We start from the raw sequence: 18,913 nt of genomic DNA, 5'->3' as shown, positions 1-18,913 counted from the left end.
ATCCCCAAGCCTTCAGATACCAATACATATAAGTTTCAATATTCCTGATTCATATCTCTCTATTCCTAAGATATATACACAGCACAACAATGGCTAGTTCTTCTTCCGTGAAGAATAAAGCTTTTTGGCTTCTTCTCCTCTTCGTTTCAGGTACTCATTCGTAGTTGTAAATAGTACTTATTTGTTTCTAAGCATCATCAATTCGTTAATATAATACTCTATACTCAATTTTCTTGGACGACTTCTTATATTTTTCCGAACTTTCGTTTTCCTGCATCTGCATGTATGTTAACAATAATGTTTCCGGAGACCACCAATAAATTTATGAATTGTGCATAGAAAGAAGAGAAGATTGCATGCATGGTGTAACAACTTTAATATTCCAATTACTTTATGCTAATTTGGAACAGGAATTTTCACCTGTTTGATTGCTTGGCTAACTAGGAAAATTTCAGATGATTAATTATACTTTTGAATTAGAATTTTGCATCAGAATGTTATCTGTAGTACTTGTCAATATCGAACAATCCAGCTTGAATAGTTCTACAACTTGTTTTACTTGAATTAGGCAAATATACGAGGGAAGTCTCTAACTTTCTTCTTTTTTTTTTTTGACAAATTGTGAAGAATTCTTGGCAGGGGTAACATTAGCTGCAGAGGACAGTCAGAAGCAAAATCTTGGGACAGTGATAGGCATTGACCTGGGGACTACGTACTCCTGTGTGGGGGTGTATCGAAACGGTAACGTTGAGATCATAGCCAACGACCAAGGAAACAGAATCACCCCATCATGGGTAGCATTCACAGATACTGAGAGATTGATTGGAGAGGCTGCGAAGAATCAGGCAGCCCTTAACCCCGAATCCACCGTCTTTGATGTTAAAAGGTTTATCGGAAGAAAGTTCAATGATCCTGAGGTTCAAAGAGACATGAAGCTCTTGCCTTATAAGGTTGTCAACAAAGTTGGGAAACCTTATATTGATGTCAAGATGAAGAACGGTGAGATGAAGTTGTTAAGTCCAGAGGAAGTCAGTGCTATGGTGCTGCAAAGGATGAAGCAAACAGCTGAGTCTTATTTGGGAAAAGAAGTTAAGAATGCAGTTGTTACTGTTCCAGGTACATTGTCTATTTAAGATAGTTAAAATCTTGCCCTGCTTTTAATCAAAACCATCGATGTTAAATTAGAATAACTAGTTGAGGTTGGTTTTTTGCATCTGATTTCTGATTGTGTATTTGCATCTGCAGCTTATTTCAATGATGCACAAAGGCAAGCTACCAAAGATGCTGGCACTATTGCAGGGCTGAACGTTGTTCGGATTATTAATGAGCCGACAGCAGCTGCAATTGCTTATGGTCTTGACAAGCAACAAAAAGAGAGGAATATTCTAGTTTTTGATCTTGGTGGTGGTACTTTTGATGTTAGTATATTGGCCCTTGATGGAGGTGTTTTTGAGGTTCTTTCCACCAATGGCAACACTCACTTGGGAGGAGAAGATTTTGATCAGAGAGTGATGGACCATTTTGTAAAATTGATTAAGAAGAAATACAACAAAGATATCAGCAATGATAAGAAGGCTCTTGGGAAGCTCAGGAAGGAGTGTGAGAGAGCTAAGAGGGCCTTGAGTAACCAGCACCAAGTGCGCGTTGAGATCGAGTCACTGTTTGATGGAACTGACTTTTCTGAGCCACTGACGAGAGCAAGGTTTGAAGAATTGAACATGGATCTATTCAAAAAGACCATGGCACCAGTGAAGCAGGCCTTGAAGGATGCAGGCTTGGAGAAGAGCGCCATTGATGAAATTGTGTTGGTTGGAGGGAGCACTCGGATTCCTAAGGTGCAGCAGCTGTTGAAGGAGTTCTTTGATGGAAAAGAACCAAGCAGGGGGATCAATCCAGATGAGGCCGTAGCTCATGGGGCAGCAGTTCAAGGTGCAATCCTTGGTGGTCATGGCGGCGAAGAAACTAAGGGTATGTGATTTTCATATAGCAATTTGTTCAACTTTGATCGGTTTAATTTGGGGAATGACTTTAAATGTGACGTCCATGTGGTTCTGCATTCTGTCTTCCGCAGATGTACTTGTCATTGATGTAACTCCCTTGAGTCTGGGGCTCGAGACCGTTGGTGGAGTTATGACAAAATTGATTCCAAGAAACAGTGGCATCCCAATCAAGAAGTCTCAGGTCTTCACAACTTATCAAGACCAGCAAACTACAGTTTCAATCAAGGTATGATCAAATGCTGATAACTTTGTTACATTGTTAGTGGGAAGAGATCTTTAATCCTCTTTTAACTGGCACTAGTACAAAAACCAATTTCTTGCTGGGAACTTGTAGGTTTATCAAGGTGAAAGGAGCCTAACAAAAGATTGTCACGAGCTAGGAAAATTCGACTTGTCTGGCATTCCTCCTGCTCCTAGGTAACACAATCTCTAAGACAAACAAACAATTAATTCTTCTTCAACCTTTAAGATGAACTTCCTAAACAATGCTTATCATGTGGTTGCAGGGGCGTGCCCCAAATTGAGGTCACATTTGGGGTGGACGCGAATGGTATCTTACAGGTGACTGCCATGGACAAGGCGGCAAAGAAGTCGAACTCAATTACCATCACGAACGAGAAAGGGCATCTAACGCCTGAGGAAATTGATAGGATGGTAAAGGAGGCAGAAGAGTTTGCAGATGACGACAAGGAGCTGAGAGAGAAGATTGATTCTAGAAACAAACTCGAGAGCTACATTTACAGCATGAAGAGCTCCATCAGGTATGATGAGAAGCTCGCGGGCAAAATTGAGTCTGATGACAAAGAGAGCATTGAGACAGCCCTGAAGGATGCACTTGAATGGTTGGATGACAACCAAAATGCAGAGAAGTTAGACTATGATGAGAAGATGGCAGAGTTAGAAGCTGCATTCAATCCTATCATAAGGAAGGCATATGAAAGCAGTGCTGGAAGCTCTGCTGATCCAGAAGATGAATCTAACTATGAATTGTAATCCGCTTATCCAGAAGACGAATCTGACTGTGAATTGCGAAGTGGAGTTTACGAGCTGGAAATATTTTGGCTATCGCAAGTTTTATGTTCTTCTGAAGGCATACTAGATCAGTGTCTGTGATATAAAGTTACAACTACGAAGGAAGGTTTGTTTGGGAGGATGATAGTTGTGAATGTAGGGGTAGTTATGGAATTCAGTTTAACATGTTTTGTGACATCTCTTCAATTCTTGCCTTCATATATAATTGGCAATCAAGAATTATGGCATTAATTTTTATTTTATATTTTTAAATTTCATTTTTGCTAATGGGTACAGATTTTCTCCATACAACAGAGGGATTAATATCAACCGAACCATAAAAAAATGGCAACCAAAAATTACTGCAAACAACACCAATTCTGTCTGGAAATTGAGCTTCATGGAGTTACACACAGATGCTGTCCACGGTTTTATAACTACTACCAAGTTTTTTTTTTTTTTTCAAATGAATAAAAGGTCATTACTTTGTTAAGGTTGTCTTTGCTTACATTTGTATCAAGCAAGATTGCAATTTTCATACATACAATTTTAATTCTGATAAAGAACCAAACATGGTTCTGATAAATGTTGTACACTTGGTCTATAATAATTGAATGAATTTAGTAACCATTGTTCCACTTGACAATTGCATGAATGTAGGACCAATTGATTTCCGGGAAATGTTATCACGCTGATTTAGTGCATCTCCCCTTATCTTCATGGAGCATGGATAAAATCAATTGCCAATCCTTTTCAGCAAGTTCAATGGATCACAAACAAAGTCTTGTGACCTTGTAAAGAGTACTATATCGTGTTTTTTTTTTTTTTTGGACAAAAGAGTACTATATGGTTCACATCAACTTTTAGACCAAATTTGGCCATAAAACAAAAGTTTGGGACCCTTGTTAGTTGTTACCTACCAAAGGCTTAAACTTAATCCCAAATTTAACTTCAAAAACCGGTAATTCTTGAGACAAACCTGGGGACTTAACTACCCAATCCCAAAGAAACGATGTGGGACTACGGGAAAGTTAGTACGGCAGCCTCTACTAGGCCTTAAAGAAGAACTCACTACCCCAAATACCTCTCTTGCGTCTTTGTCTTCTTTTTTTTTTTTTTTTCAGACTTTTGAAGTTAGTTAATTCAACCTAATCTCAAATTTAACCCCAAAAGCCGACAACTCTTGAGGTAAATCTGAGGACTTAACTACCCAGCAAGGACAGTTGCTAGTGATAATTATTCTTGATTTTTAAAATCTAGCATTCGGGCTACGGAACAAGTTTAAAAAGTGCAACGTCTGTCATATTGAATCTTGATCCAATATTAGTGTGTTATCACGCGGCATACATGGTTTAGCCAATATTCTACCCCAAAATCCGATTTTACGCCCTACTTATCCCAAGATACTTTCTGCACTCCTACTCATTCTAGTCCCACTCATAACTTTGGAGGGAAAGTTCGTTACAGTGATTTTTTTTCAGATTTCAATTTCAATGTCATCTCATTTGAATTTTTGTTTCATTTCATTCTCCGACACACTTATCTTCGTTATATCTCATATACGTCACGTCATAAAAGTACTATAATAATTATTTTTTAAAATTGAGTTGTATATAAAGTAGGCATTAGGCAAGGAAAGGATCACAGCAAACTTGCATAGCATCTCAAATCAAATAACTCTCAGTTTCCTTCCGTATCTCTCCGGCCAAGAGTTCCGGTACGTTTCCTTTTTCCTGGTCTCTGGTACTTTTCAATTCCTAGCGATTTCCCATATCAGTTTTATCATGTGATCCTGACCTTTTTGAGACATCTGGAAATGATATCATTTGAGGTAGGCATTTCTGGCAGACCCATTTTGAAATCTGTGCAGTCTGTTGGATGTTTGTTTGGCAATTGCATACTTGTGGTTTGATTTCCTTATTCATCATCTGAATCTGGATTCTTGTTTTAATTTTTTTGGTTGCTTTTCGTTTTAGTTGTCATGGTGTGTTACATGACTTCTGACTGTTAAGTATGATTTTGTGTATTCGCCTCTTTGGGTCAGGGATCGAGTATTTGTCTGATTAGATCATGTACTCTGATGTTCTTGTGGTAGCAGTGTTTCATGAGATCGTGTTCTCTGATGCTAAAAAATTATTGCGGTTGCAGTGTTTCATTTGAGTAAAACAATAAAGGAGGGTTTTGTAAAATTTTTGTAACGAATGTTGAATACTGCCCTCGTTGTGCATTTTGAGCCATATGATTCTCTCATATAGGAAGTAGCCAAGCCCCTTGAAGTTGATTTTGTTTAGTGACAATTTAGTGGTGGGCAAGCTGTTGAGAACGATTAGTTATTATTCTTATGCGGGGAGTATCATGTGTCCCTTCTTATAAAGTGATGAAGTAAATATAGCAACGCATAGGGTTCTGTTGGACTTGTGTGTGCGCCAGTCCATTTGTGCAAGTGAACAAAGCTTGAGGGTTTCTCAAGCATAAACACAAGCAGCAGCGGCCGCGGGAGCTTTCTTCCTTTTTAGAAAGTTAGAAAAAGGTCAGCCGCCACTCTTTTATTTTGGTGAAGAACGACGAAGAGAGAAATAGCAGAGAGAGAGAGAGAAATAACTTCAAGGCCTTGGTTGGAAGGTGATTTGAAGTCCGATTGAGACGAAACTTCACACACGCGATCCTCTCGTCAAGTTCTACTCATCTTTTGATTCAGATTTCGAATTTTCTTTTCGTTTGGTAACATCTTTCTAAACACATTTCTTTGACAGTTGTAGTTTTTGAGGGTGATTTTATAGCAGATTTGCTTAGTTGATTTTGGTGATATTATTGACATTCGAATTTTTCGGATAGATCTGTGTATTCCCATTATTGTGATAATGGAGATTTTTGACTGGACTAGGTCCCGTGATTTTTTCCAATTTGAGTTTTTCACGTAAAAAGTTTGGTGTCACGTGTCTTTTATTTTTCTTGCATTTTATTATCACTGCACTGCTAGTATTAATACTTGGTGATTTGGTTTATTCCTGTTTTAACTGGTACTTAGGAAAAGAGACATTTATCCTGGGTTAACTCTAATATTGTGTGCCTGTACCGGTACTCCTTTCCCAACAGATTCTTTTGTGTTGGGTTTTGGATGTTTCGTTACAAACAGGTAAGAAATAGGAGTAAATTAAGGGAAAAAGATTTTATGGAAAGCAGCTTATCTTTTTTTTTTTTTTTCCGAGCAAAGGCATCTTATCTTAGAGCTAAAGAGTTGATTAATTGGCCGGAGACTGATTGAATAGAACCTTGATTTGTTATGAGCTCCTGATTTTTGTTTGTCTAATTTTGCAAGAGCCTTTGATTAGTTGTAGGTTGCATCTGGAGTTTGAGATTTGTGTATGTAGATTACTCAGCGAATTGTCCTTTCTTCACTTCTCTCTTTAATCATAGTTTCCTTTTGTTTTGTTCTTATCTCTTTTTTGCTCTCTATCTGCCGCAGATTGCCAATACTCCATGGGTAAAGGGGCGAGAAACAAGAGGCATGAAACCGTAACAAATGAGGCTCATCGCATGGGGTTTGCAGTAGTAACTGACAAAGATTCTGAAACAGAGGTTGCCTCAATTCAGCAAGTTGATGCCAAAATTGAAGCTCTCACCAATAGGTTCGACAGTATCCTTGGGGTCGTCAAAAATATGTCCATGCAACTTGAAGAAATATCATGTGGCATGAAGGGTCTAATGAACAAGGGGAAGAAGATGGATGCTTGTGGCATATCAACTCGAGAAGTGTCTGATAACTTAGAACTGGGGCGAGACATCATTGGAGAATTTCATAATCTGAAACAGACGGGCTCTGTCGCGGAGTATCAAGAGAAATTTGCTGAGTTGAGAGACTTGTTGATGACAATGAATTACGGGCTTACAGAAGATTATTTCATTTCCAGTTTCCTGAGTGGACTCAAGGAAGAAATAAGACACGTAATCTGCAAGCCAAAACCAGAGACCCTTATTCATGCTTTCAACCTTGCACGCATCCAGGAAATAGCAATTGAAGTGATGAAAGTGAAGTTAATCTCTTCAGAAATGAGGACTAATCGAGAGCAAATCTTGCCTTGTGAATCAGTTGATGTTTTCATTGATCAAGGCCACCCTGCCAAGTTTAAAGTTTCAGTAGGAGAAAGGGACACAACAGTTATCATATCTACTGGCGTTCCTTATAGCTTCATCGACACTGATGTAGCAATTCAGGCAGGGTTTGAGATGGAGGAGACCACACCGCTGCTTGTGAATTTTGTATTTGGTCTATACCAAGCAGTCAGCAGATTCAGATGTCCAAGCTTCAGGTGGACCGTGCAAGGTCATGAGTTCGTAACTGATATGAGAATCGTGGAAATAAGAGCATGTGACATGGTGTTAGGCGGGGACTGGGTCTCAAATAATTACCCTTTGACGTTCACTGCAGATAGGATTGTCCTGCTGAAGGGTGGAAAGGAAATAGTGTTGCTAGATAAAACAGGATCAGCTAAGCCTAAGATGAACAAAGGGAAGTAATTGGAGAAGAATGATTGACTAACGCAGCACCTGTGCTAAACAAATGGTTAGTAGTAATAGAAAATGTTCTGTTTAATCCTTTTTTCTTTTTTTTTTTTTGGTTTAATAGAGATTGAGGAGGTTTGATGACAGACAAGTATTACTTTGTGATAATCCTACTCTCCGGTGTTTATGTACAGCTGCATTCTTCCTACCATTTTTGTCAGTTATGCTGCGCTGGGATAGGAAGGGCAAACCGCTGTTCATTAGCACTAGTATTTTGTAAAGGGAGAACTCTTTGTAAAGGTTGTCTTTGCTTCTCTAGTTGACTCAAATCAGAATTGCATCCAGTCTAAGTAAAGATACATTTGTTTCCAACAAGATTGCCTTGCCACTGTCATACAACTGCAGTTCTGACAAATGTTTTACACTTGGTATATAATTGCATGAATTTATTAAAAGGCACAATTATTAATAAGCAAGACTTTCCACATCACCCCGCTATATTTGTACGTCTCTTGAGTCTTGTGTAAAGGGAGGCGAAAATGGAGCTATAATCAAAACAACTGCAAAAGGAAAAGGGGGAAAAAAAAAAACCACTGTTTGGCTCAGCGGCCAATCTCACCTGCAGCACTCACTTAATTTAGTCGGATCTGCACACCTCCTAACCCTTAATACTAGAGGTGTGCAAAGTCGAAAAATTCCGATTTCGATATCGAATTCGAATTAAATTCGGAAATTCGAAATCGGAATTTCGGTAATTCGGAATGGAATTCGGTAATTCCGATTTCGAATTAGTCGAAATCGGATCGAATTCGAAATTATAGTTTTTGAAATCGAAATTACCGATTTCGAATTCCCAATTCGAAATCGGAATTCGAAATCGAAACTTTTATTTCGAATTCGAATAATAATATTTATATATAATATAATAATATATATAATACATATTATATAACATAATAGGTTAAATAGTTAATAAATAATAAGTAATAACAATAATACTAACCTAACATCTAACAATTGAAATTGCAAAAATCCTAATCTGTGTTCTGCCGCCTCTTCCTCGTCTCTCTCTCACCTTCCTTCCTCCCTCTCCACCGAACCCAATGATGGCAATCTTGAGCGCTGTGGACTGAGAGAAGCGGCGGGAGAGTCGGGTTTCGTAATCGTAAGGTTGAGCTGCGTCGAGGGCACAGATGAGAAGGGCCGAGGGGTGGCGGCGGCGGGAGAGCTGGAGTAAATGGAAACAAAATCTGCTGCGGCGGTGATGCAAATGGTGGGAACGGGAGAGGGGAAGCTGACGGAGGAGGGTGGAATGGGCTGTGGATTGAGAGGAGGTGGGCTGTATAGGGGAAATGGAGAGCATGGTGGCAGCTTGTGCAGAAATGGAGGCGGAAGGGGCAATGAGCTATTAACAAAATTAGGACATGGGTTCTCAGCTGTATGAAGTTGACGACCCTGAATGAATGGGAAGTTAAGGACACGTACGTATAATATGGTACTAGTAGATTTTAGTTTCTGCAGGCATCGTTTTTGTTTTGTTCTGCCTGAGAAGAAAAAGAAATATGCACAGGTTTGAATTTGGTGAATTCGGAAGCCACCGAATTCCGAATTCAATTCGGTGTGAATTCGAAATCGGAACTTGCCATTTCGAAATCGAATTCGGTCGGGAAAAATCAGACCAAAATTTCGAAAAATTTCGATTTCAAACTTTCGATTTACCGAATTCGATTTCGATGCACAGTCCTACTTAATACGCAAGCCTTCTTAGACTCCCCCTCCCCTCTAAATTAGGATAAATTAGATTATACAATTGTTATCATTGCAAAAAAAAAAAAAAAAAAAAAAAGAGCAAGCCTAGAAGATGGAGAAAAGGGTGAGAATATGAGAGGAAAGAAACAGAAGTTCTCGTTAGCAATTTGATACCATTCCTAGGACCTCCTCTCCAAAGATTCCTAAGAAAATTGTACAACTAAGTCCCTTATTTAGCCACTGCAACTAAAAGATCCCTTCAGTTACCTCTATGCAATAAAGGTCTAAATGCTAGCTAACTCTATTAACCCCCGGTAATTGCTAGCCACATTGGACTCGACTTGTCCACAGTCAAGTCGGGTCAAACTCCATGAGACGGCAACCTCTCCCAATGCCTATCTCTTTATTTACAAAATTCGAATTTAAGACCTTATTTGAGAAGAATCGAGTTCGTTACCATTCGGTCAATGGGCGTGTCATGTAAAATTTTATTTTAAGGAACATGTTAGATTGACACCTTAACAACTTAAACCCACACTCCTATTGCATTAAAAACTTGTACCATAAGTTTCGATAACTTGCGCCATAAGTATTAGAGATTGTACCAAGATTGAATTTAAGACGAAGAGGTATAAATTTAGTGTCTCCCTTGTTTTGTATTGACTCTTGTTTTAAATATTACATAAATTCAAATTCATTTATATATAACGTTAACACTGGGTTAGTTTTGGTTTTCAAAAATCCAATAATTCATATTATGCCACATCATCTCACCAACTAGTGTGCCACAATCTGGATGATTGGATATTTGAAAATCAAGTCTACCCAAATTTTGGAAATAAAGATTAGTTTCACTTCAATATGACATCCTTAGGGTTTCTGGGAAATGTTCTCACATTGATTTAGTAAATCTACCCTGATTTTCATGGAGCATAGGTAAAATAAATTGTCAAATTGTTCAAGATGACATTTTCAAAATGTTCAATGTGTATTTTTTTTTTTGGTTGCCCGCCCGGTATCCGAAGCTTTTACCCCAACTAATTCGGACCCGACCCGCGTCGCGCACCTGGCTATAGTGGGTGAGTCTCCCAACAGGGGTGTCTGCGTACACTAGAACTCAAACACGAGACCTGCTTAAGCGAATCCGAGCCGCTTACCACTCGGACCAACCCCTGTTGGTGAATGTTCAATGTGTATGATAAAGTCTTACGACATCGTAACGAGTACTAATATAGTTCACGTCAAAGTACTAATATAGTTCACGACAAATTTTAGACCAAATTTGGCCATTATAAAAGTTTGGGACCGTTGTTACCTACAAAAACGAGGACAGATGTACTTGTCATTGATGTAACTCCCTTGAGTCTGGGGCTCGAGACCGTTGGTGGAGTTATGAGAAAATTGATTCCAAGAAACAGTGGCATCCCAATCAAGAAGTCTCAGGTCTTCACAACTTATCAAGACCAGCAAACTACAGTTTCAATCAAGGTATGATCACATGCTGATAACTTTGTTACATTGTTAGTGGGAAGAGATCTTTAATCCTCTTTTAACTGGCACTAGTACAAAACCCAATTTCTTGCTGGAAACTTGTAGGTTTATCAAGGTGGAAGGAGCCTAACGAAAGATTGTCACGAGCTAGGAAAATTCGACTTGTCTGGTATTCCTCCTGCTCCTAGGTAACACAATCTCTAAGACAATCAATTAATTCTTCTTCAACCTTTAAGATGAACTTCCTAAACAATGCTTATCATGTGGTTGTAGGGGCGTGCCCCAAATTGAGGTCACATTTGGGGTGGACGCGAATGGTATCTTACAGGTGACTGCCATGGACAAGGCAGCAAAGAAGTCGAACTCAATTACCATCACGAACGAGAAAGGGCGTCTAACGGCGGAGGAAATTGATAGGATGGTAAAGGAGGCAGAAGAGTTTGCAGGTGACGACAAGGAGCAGAGAGAGAAGATTGATTCTAGAAACAAACTCGAGAGCTACATTTACAACACGAAGAGCTCCATCAGGGATGATGAGAAGCTCGCGGGCAAAATTGATTCTGATGACAAAGAGAGCATTGAGACAGCCCTGAAGGATGCACTTGAATGGTTGGATGACAACCAAAATGTAGAGAAGTTAGACTATGATGAGAAGATGGCAGGGTTAGAAGCTGCATTCAATCCTATCATAAGGAAGGCAAATGAAAGCAGTGCTGGAAGCTCTGCTGATCCAGAAGATGAATCTAACTATGAATTGTAATCCGCTTATCCTGAAGACGAATCTGACTATGAATTGCGAAGTGGAGTTTAGGAGTTGGAAATATTTAGGCTATCACAAGCTTTTCTAACATTGTTTTATATTCTTCTGAAGCCATACTAGATCAGTGTCAGTGATATAAAGTTACAAGTACGAAGCTCTTTTTTTTGGAATTTTTATTCATTGTCCATTTGTGATTTCTTTGTGAGAAAGAGTTTAAGACTCTGAAAGTGAAAAAGAATACATACTCCTATCAAGTAATTCAGTAATTCTCCGTGACCTTTGTGCTCTTATTTGATGTCCAATCTCCGGAAAGAAAGATCTCTGCACAATTTTGTGTTTTTGAATTTTGTACCCAAACAAGAAGTATATTTCTGAAGCACATTAATTAACCTGATGACAAAATTAGAAAATCTGTTCAGATTTGTACATGCTTCTGCAAAGTATATCAACCGAACCATAAAAAATTGGCAACCAAAAATTACTGTCAAATTATGATCCATATCTTGTATCTTTGATAATTCACCATCACTTTGTTAAGGTTTTCTTTGCTTACTCGAACTGAATCAAAATCAGGATTGCATCCAGTCAAGTAAAGATACATTTGTATCAAGCAAGATTGCAATTTTCGTACAATTGTAATTCTTATAAAGAACCAAACACCCTATAAATGTTTTACACTTGGCATATAATTGAATGAATTTACTAACCATTGTTCCACTTGACAATTGCATGAATGTAGGACCGTAGTACCAATTGATAACTACATCAATGACAGAAGAAAGGGGGAAAGCAAAAGGCACAGCCATTAAAGCAAGACTTTCCACATCGTCCCTCCATATTAATTAGTAGCATATTTCTTGTTGTGATTGTAAAGGGAGGCAAAAATGGAGCCATAATCAAAACAACTGCAAAAAAACAAGGGGAAAAATTTTGAAAGATAGACAAAAGGGTGAGAATCTGAGAGGAAATAAAAGGTCTAATTAGCAATTCGATACCATTCCTAGAACCTCCTCTATAAAGATTCCTTAGTTTTACAACTAAATCCCTTATTTAGCCTTTACAACTAAAAGATCCCTTCAGTTGCTAGCTAGCTATATTAGTCCCCGGTATCTAGTAGCCACTTTGGATCCCAACTAATCTAGAATCGAGCCCGATTTGATCTCATAAGGGGGTAAACTTTCCCAGCGCCTATTCCTTTATTTGCAAGATTCGAATTCAAGACCTTACTTAAGAAGAATCGAGTTGCTTATCATTCATATAAATAGGCATGTTATGTAAAAACTTTATTTTAAGCAACATGCACGATTGACACCCTGACAATCTAAATTCACGCTACTCATGCATTAGAGATTTGTATCATAAGTATTAATAACCTGCACCATAAATATTAAAAATTGTACCAAGCATGAATTTAAGATGGAGAGGTGCGGATTTAACCCCTTTCTGATTCATATTAACTCTTATTTTACATATTGCATAAATTCAAATTCGTTTATAAAAATTAGTTTCACTTCATCTTGGCATTTTTATGATTTCTGGGAAATGTTATCACGCTGATTTAGTGCATCTCCCCTTATCTTCATGGGGCATGAGTAAAATCAATTGTCAATTGTTCAATGTGACCTTTTCAGCACGTTCAATGTATCACAAACAAAGTCTTGTGACCTTGTAAAGAGTACTATGTAGTGTTTTTTTTTTTTTTGGACAAAAGAGTACTATATGGTTCACATCAACTTTTAGACCAAATTTGGCCACTAAAACAAAAGTTTGGGACCCTTCTTACCTACCAAAGGCAAGAACAGTTGCTGCCGATAATTATTCTTGATTTTTAAAATCTAGCATTCGGGCAACGGAACAAGTTAAAAAATGCAATGTCTGTATAACCCCACATAAATCTCAGACATTTGATATTAAGTTTTCATTGTAAACAATAATGTTTTGGGATAATTTCATAAACCTCCCTCAAGGTATTTGACAATTATATTGAGCTCTCTTGAGATTTCAAAAATTACACCTACCTCCTCTAATTCGACACTTTGACGGCCAAACCTTGGACTTGGTCTAAAATTTAAAGGAATATCCCGAAAAACCCTCACCTTGTAAATTTCAATTACTTTCTATAGCAATAATAATATATTTAGAACAAGTAAAAGAAAAAAATTGTCAAGTTTTCAATACCAAATTTATTATTTGATAAGCAATTGTCTATCAATTATGATAAACTACTTTTAATGGTGCTTTATAGGGGATCCATATTTTTCTAAAATGGAGAAGAAACTATCATCATAATGCTTTTAGAATTTGTTGATTTTTGAATAAGTGAAACTGTCATAGTTTAATGGTAGTTTTGGGACTCTTAGTTAGCGTTTCTTTTGATACAAAAAAAAAAAAAAGATTAACAAATAAAAATTGGACCACATTAAAAGTTCTCGAAAAATGTCATTAGTTTAACATTTAGGGTCAATGTTTATAGTTCAATAATTTTATTGGCAAAAATATAAAAAAGGAGGAATAAAGAGAGAAAAGGAAAAGGGAAAAATAATTATAAATTCCATTCTTAATATATGCATATTCAAAAAGGGAGCTTTATTAAAATGTTAATACTAGTATTGTCATTTTAGGTGAACAAGGAAGGTAAGTGTAATTTTTGAAATTTCGAGAGAGCTCAATGAAATTATCCAAAATGTCAAGGGAGGTTTCTAAAATTATTCTTAATATTTTTTTCACCCACATTACAATTGGAGGGTTTGAATATGAGATTATTTCAAATAACAACTATAACACTTTTGTAATATGATATATGTGAAATAAAAAATTAATTAAAATTATAAAAATGTTGTTAAAATGTGTTTATAATATAAGTAAAATAATATTTAAAATAAATTGTATATCCAAATACACCCATGAATTACAATTGCAATCTATTACATATATTCTGCAGCCACCTCCATGAGAAGGAGAAGGTATTAAGTCCATCACGCACGTAACAATGGCATGCCATATTGTGCACTAGTACTAATTACTTAATGCCAAATAATACTAGTATGGTATTGTTTAGTATTTCTAAGGGATAATTGCATAACTCAGAAACCTCAGGGGAGGTTTTTGCAATTATCCCTATTTCTAAACAAGGATAATCCACCGCATTATTTGGCGACTCTTGAATCTTGATCCAATATTAGTGTGCGTGTTTTCACGCGGCATACATGGTTTAGCTAATATTTTCCATTTTTCTACCCCAAATTCCGATTTTACGCCCTACTTATCCCAAGATACTTTCTGCACTCCTACTCATTCTACTCCCACTCATAACTTTGGAGGGAAAGTTCGTTACAGACGTGGATAGCAAATTTTTCATAAACATATTTTTCAATCCATCTTTTTATATTCTTAATCACCTTTTTATCTCATATACATCATATCACAAAAAATGCTACAGTAAGTATTCCAAATAATTATTTGAAATAAGTCTTCAGTTTTCAATTTCAATGTGAATGTCATCTCATTTGAATTTTTGTTTCATTTCATTCTCCAACACACTTATTTTTTTATATCTCATATACATCATGTCACTATAATAATTATTTTTAAAATTGAGTTGTATATAAAGTAGGCATTAGGCAAGGAAAGGATCACAGCAAATTTGCATAGCATCTCAAATCAAATAACTCTCAGTTTCCTTCCGTAACTCTCCGGCCAAGAATTCCGGTACGTTTCCCTTTCCCTGGTCTCTGGTACTTTTCAATTCCTAATGATTTCCTATATCAGTTTTATCATGCGATCCTGACCTTTTTGAGACATCTGGAAATGATATCATTTGAGGTTGGCATTTCTGGCAGACCCATTTTGAAATCTGTGCAGTCTGTTGGATTAAATGTTTCAGATAGATGTTTGTTTGGCAATTGCATACTTGTAGTTTGATTTCCTTATTCATCATCTGGAGTCTGGATTTTTGTTGCTTTTCCTTCTAGTTGTCATGGTGTATTACGTGACTGCTGACTGGTAAGTATGATTTTGTGTATTCGCGTCTTTGGGTCAGGGATCGAGTATTTGTCTGATTAGTCTGATGTTCTTGTGGTAGCAGTGTTTCATGAGATCGTGTTCTCTTGCAGTGTTTCATTAGAGTAAGACACTAAAGGAGGGTTTTTTTAAATTTTTGTAACGAATGTTGAATAATGCCCTCGTTGTGCATTTTGAGCCATATGATTCTCTCATATAGGACGAAGCCAAGCCCCTTGAAGTTGATTTTTGTTTAGTGACAATTTAGCAGTGGGCAAGCTGTTGAGAACGATTAGTTATTATTCTTATACAGGGAGTATCACGTGTCTCTTCTTATAAAGGGATGAAGTAAATATAGCACGCACAAGGTTCTTTTGTGTTGGGTTTTGGATGTTTCGTTACAAACAGGTAAGAAATCGGAGTAAAAAAAAATTAAGGGAAAATGATTTTATGGAAAGCAGCTTGTCTTTTTTTTTTTTTCCAAGCAAAGGCAGCTTATCTTAGAGCTAAAGAGTTGATTAATTGGCCCGGGACTGATTGAATAGAACCTTTATTTGTTATGAACTCCTGATTTTTGCTTGTCTAATGTTGCAAGAGCCTTTGATTAGTTGTAGGTTGCATTTGGAGTTTGAGATTTGTGCATGTAGATTACTCAGCGAATTGTCCTTTCTTCACTTCTCTCTTTAATCATAGTTTCCTTTTGTTTTGTTCTTATCTCTTTTTTGCTCTCTATCTGCCGCAGATTGCCAATACTCCATGGGTAAAGGGGCGAGAAACAAGAGGCATGAAACCGTAACAAATGAAGCTCATCATATAGGGTTTGCAGTAGTAACTGATGAAGATTCTGAAACAGACGTTGCCTCAATGCAACAAGATGATGCCAACATTGAAGCTCTCACCAATAGGTTCGACAGTATCCTTGGGGTTGTCAAAAATATGTCTATGCAACTTGAAGAAATATCATGTGGTATGAAGGGTCTAATGAACAAGGGGAAGAAGATGGATGCTTGTGGCATATCAACTCGAGAAGTGTCTGATAACTTAGAACTGGGGCGAGACATCATTGGAGAATTTCATAATCTGAAACAGACGGGCTCTGTCGCGGAGTATCAAGAGAAATTTGCTGAGTTGAGAGACTTGTTGATGACAATGGATTATGGGCTTACAGAAGATTATTTCATTTCCAGTTTCCTGAGTGGACTCAAGGAAGAAATTAGACGTGTAATCCGCAAGCCAAAACCAGAGACCCTTATTCATGCTTTCAACCTTGCACGCATCCAGGAAATAGCAATTGAAGTGATGAAACAGAAGTCATTCTCTTCAGAAATGAGGACCAATTGGGAGCAAAACTTGCCTTGTGAATTAGTTGATGATTTCATTAATCATGGCCACGGTTCTATGTTTAAAGTTTTAGTAGGAGAAAGGGACACAACAGTTATATTATCTACTGGCGTTTCTTGTAGCTTCATCGACGCTGATGTAGCAATTCAGGCAGGGCTTGAGATGGAGGAGACTACACCGCTGCTTGTGAATTTTGTATTTGGTGGATACCGAGCAGTCAGCAGATTCAGATGTCCAAGCCTCAGGTGGACCGTGCAAGGTCATGAGTTCGTAACTGATATGAGAATCGTGGAAATAAGAGCATGTGACATGGTGTTAGGCGCGGACTGGGTTTCAAATAATTACCTTTTGTTGTTCACTGGAGATAGGATTGTCCTGCTAAAGAGTGGAAAGGAAATAGTGTTGCTAGATAAAACAGGATCAGCTAAGCCTAAGATCAATAAAACGGAAGTAATTGGAGAAGAATGATTGACTAACGCAGCTCCTGTGCTAGTATGGTTAGTAGTAATAGAAAGTGTTCTGTCTAATCCTACCCTCCCGTGTGTATGTACAGCTGCATTCTTCCTTTCCCTCCTGTTACAAATTTTCATCATATCCCTGCAGTTCTTTTATCTTATTACCTCAACACTTCTCCTCTTTCCTATGGGTATTAATCTGTGGCTAAAGGCTTACTTTCTAGTCATTTCTCATTGTGGCACGCCTGCAAAAGTGGAATGGAGTAACATACAGGCCAGTGTTGATCTTAACATCGTTAAAGAACTATTTCTAGTTGCATTGATAAGGTGTTTCTTGAAAGAATCTTTGCCGGTGCCTTTATTTGTATTTCTCCTTGAATTCTTGATTGATTATTTTTGTTTCTTATAGGATTTGTCATTTACCTATAAAGCTCAAATTATGGCTTTCCTTCCATGCATATTCGTTTCATTGCAAGAACAAATTTTGATTGATAGTAGTGCTTTGCTTTCTTTAAAAGTCTACAATACTAATGGAGCAAGAAAACGTAAAACAAATTTTGGCATTAACGAAGATTCTCCTGCTACTTGGGATAGTCTTTTCCCAAGTACCCACCCGTTGGATGTCAGCTTAGATTTCTACAGCTTTTATAAACAGGTTGACACATTTTTTTTTTTCAAATTTTATTTTTTTGCTTCTCCAATTCGAATGCCTTGAATTTTGTAAACAATGGTATGGGAATTCAATTTGCTTCTCCGGATTTGTAATTTTTCTTATTAGCAAAGCCTTTTATCTCATCGTTTGTGGCATCTGCATAAAGGACTTTGTAAGTCATTTTTGTGTTCTTGAATTTTTGTACACGGTTCTAAACAAGAAATAACTTGGTTAAGGTTCACCCCTCGAGTCTTATATTGATTATTTTTCTGCGGGCCTACTACAATTAGTACTAGTATTTAGCCAAGGGAGAACTCTTTGTAAAGGTGTTGTCTTTGCTTCTCTAGTCGACTCAAATCAGAATTGCTTCCCGTCTAAGTAAAGATACATTTGTATCCAACAAGATTGCCACTTTCATACAAGTGCAGTTCTGACAAAGAACCATACAGTACACCCTATAAATGTTTTACACCATTTGTTCTATAATTGCATGAATTTAGAACACCATTTGTTCCACTTAATTGACAATTGCGTGAATGCAGGACCGCTCGACAACTCACTCGATGAATGACAGAAAAATAAAAAAAGGCCGCCACAATTATTAATAAAGCAAGACTTTCCACATCTTCCCACTATATTTGTACGTCTCTTGTTGTAAAGAGAGGCGATAATGGAGCTATAATCAAAACGACTGCAAATAGAAAAAAGAAAACTAGAAGATAGACAAAAGGGTGAGAATCTGAGATCGTACCTATCAACCTAAATCCACACTCTTACTGCGTTAAAGACTTGTATCATAAATATCGATGACTTGCGCCATAAGTATTAGAGATCGTACCAAGCACAAACCTTACTTGAGAAGAATCGAGCTCATTACCATTCGGTCAATAGGCATGTTATGTAGAACTTTATTTTAAGGAATTTGTTAGATTGGCACCCTAACAATTTAAAT

The 18,913-nt window shown here is 37.4% G+C and overlaps 4 protein-coding genes across 5 annotated transcripts; all 4 read left to right on the top strand.

Moving 5' to 3' along the window:
• LOC113724607 (luminal-binding protein 5-like) lies at window positions 1-3,252 on the top strand. Its single transcript, XM_027247493.2, has 6 exons — window positions 1-150; window positions 628-1,116; window positions 1,246-1,968; window positions 2,072-2,226; window positions 2,335-2,417; window positions 2,507-3,252. Exons 1-6 carry the CDS (start codon window positions 90-92, stop codon window positions 2,991-2,993), a joined length of 1,998 nt encoding a protein of 665 aa, XP_027103294.2. The 5' UTR covers window positions 1-89; the 3' UTR covers window positions 2,994-3,252.
• A 1,367-nt stretch (window positions 3,253-4,619) lies between these two features.
• On the top strand, window positions 4,620-7,889 carry LOC113727651 (uncharacterized). Of its 2 annotated transcripts, XM_027251930.2 has the most exons (3): window positions 4,620-4,728; window positions 6,478-7,575; window positions 7,709-7,889. In XM_027251930.2, the coding sequence occupies exon 2, from the start codon at window positions 6,492-6,494 to the stop codon at window positions 7,527-7,529; it is 1,038 nt and encodes a 345-aa protein (XP_027107731.1). In that variant the 5' UTR covers window positions 4,620-4,728; window positions 6,478-6,491; the 3' UTR covers window positions 7,530-7,575; window positions 7,709-7,889. The 2 variants fall into 2 exon arrangements, with proteins under 2 accessions (XP_027107731.1, XP_027107729.1); XM_027251928.2 differs by having other exon boundaries at window positions 6,478-7,889.
• Window positions 7,890-10,842: 2,953 nt separating this feature from the next.
• LOC113724606 (luminal-binding protein 3-like) lies at window positions 10,843-11,675 on the top strand. The gene is made up of 2 exons (XM_027247492.2): window positions 10,843-10,942; window positions 11,028-11,675. Exon 2 carries the CDS (start codon window positions 11,092-11,094, stop codon window positions 11,512-11,514), a length of 423 nt encoding a protein of 140 aa, XP_027103293.2. The 5' UTR covers window positions 10,843-10,942; window positions 11,028-11,091; the 3' UTR covers window positions 11,515-11,675.
• Window positions 11,676-15,118: 3,443 nt separating this feature from the next.
• LOC113727650 (uncharacterized) lies at window positions 15,119-17,490 on the top strand. The gene is made up of 2 exons (XM_072076306.1): window positions 15,119-15,222; window positions 16,256-17,490. Exon 2 carries the CDS (start codon window positions 16,270-16,272, stop codon window positions 17,320-17,322), a length of 1,053 nt encoding a protein of 350 aa, XP_071932407.1. The 5' UTR covers window positions 15,119-15,222; window positions 16,256-16,269; the 3' UTR covers window positions 17,323-17,490.
• Window positions 17,491-18,913: the final 1,423 nt, after the last annotated feature.

The sequence above is a fragment of the Coffea arabica genome, chromosome 2c, assembly GCF_036785885.1.
Source record: "Coffea arabica cultivar ET-39 chromosome 2c, Coffea Arabica ET-39 HiFi, whole genome shotgun sequence".
Taxonomy (NCBI): domain Eukaryota; kingdom Viridiplantae; phylum Streptophyta; class Magnoliopsida; order Gentianales; family Rubiaceae; genus Coffea; species Coffea arabica.
Note: the sequence above shows the minus strand (reverse complement) of the source record. Positions and strands in the feature narration are given on the sequence as shown.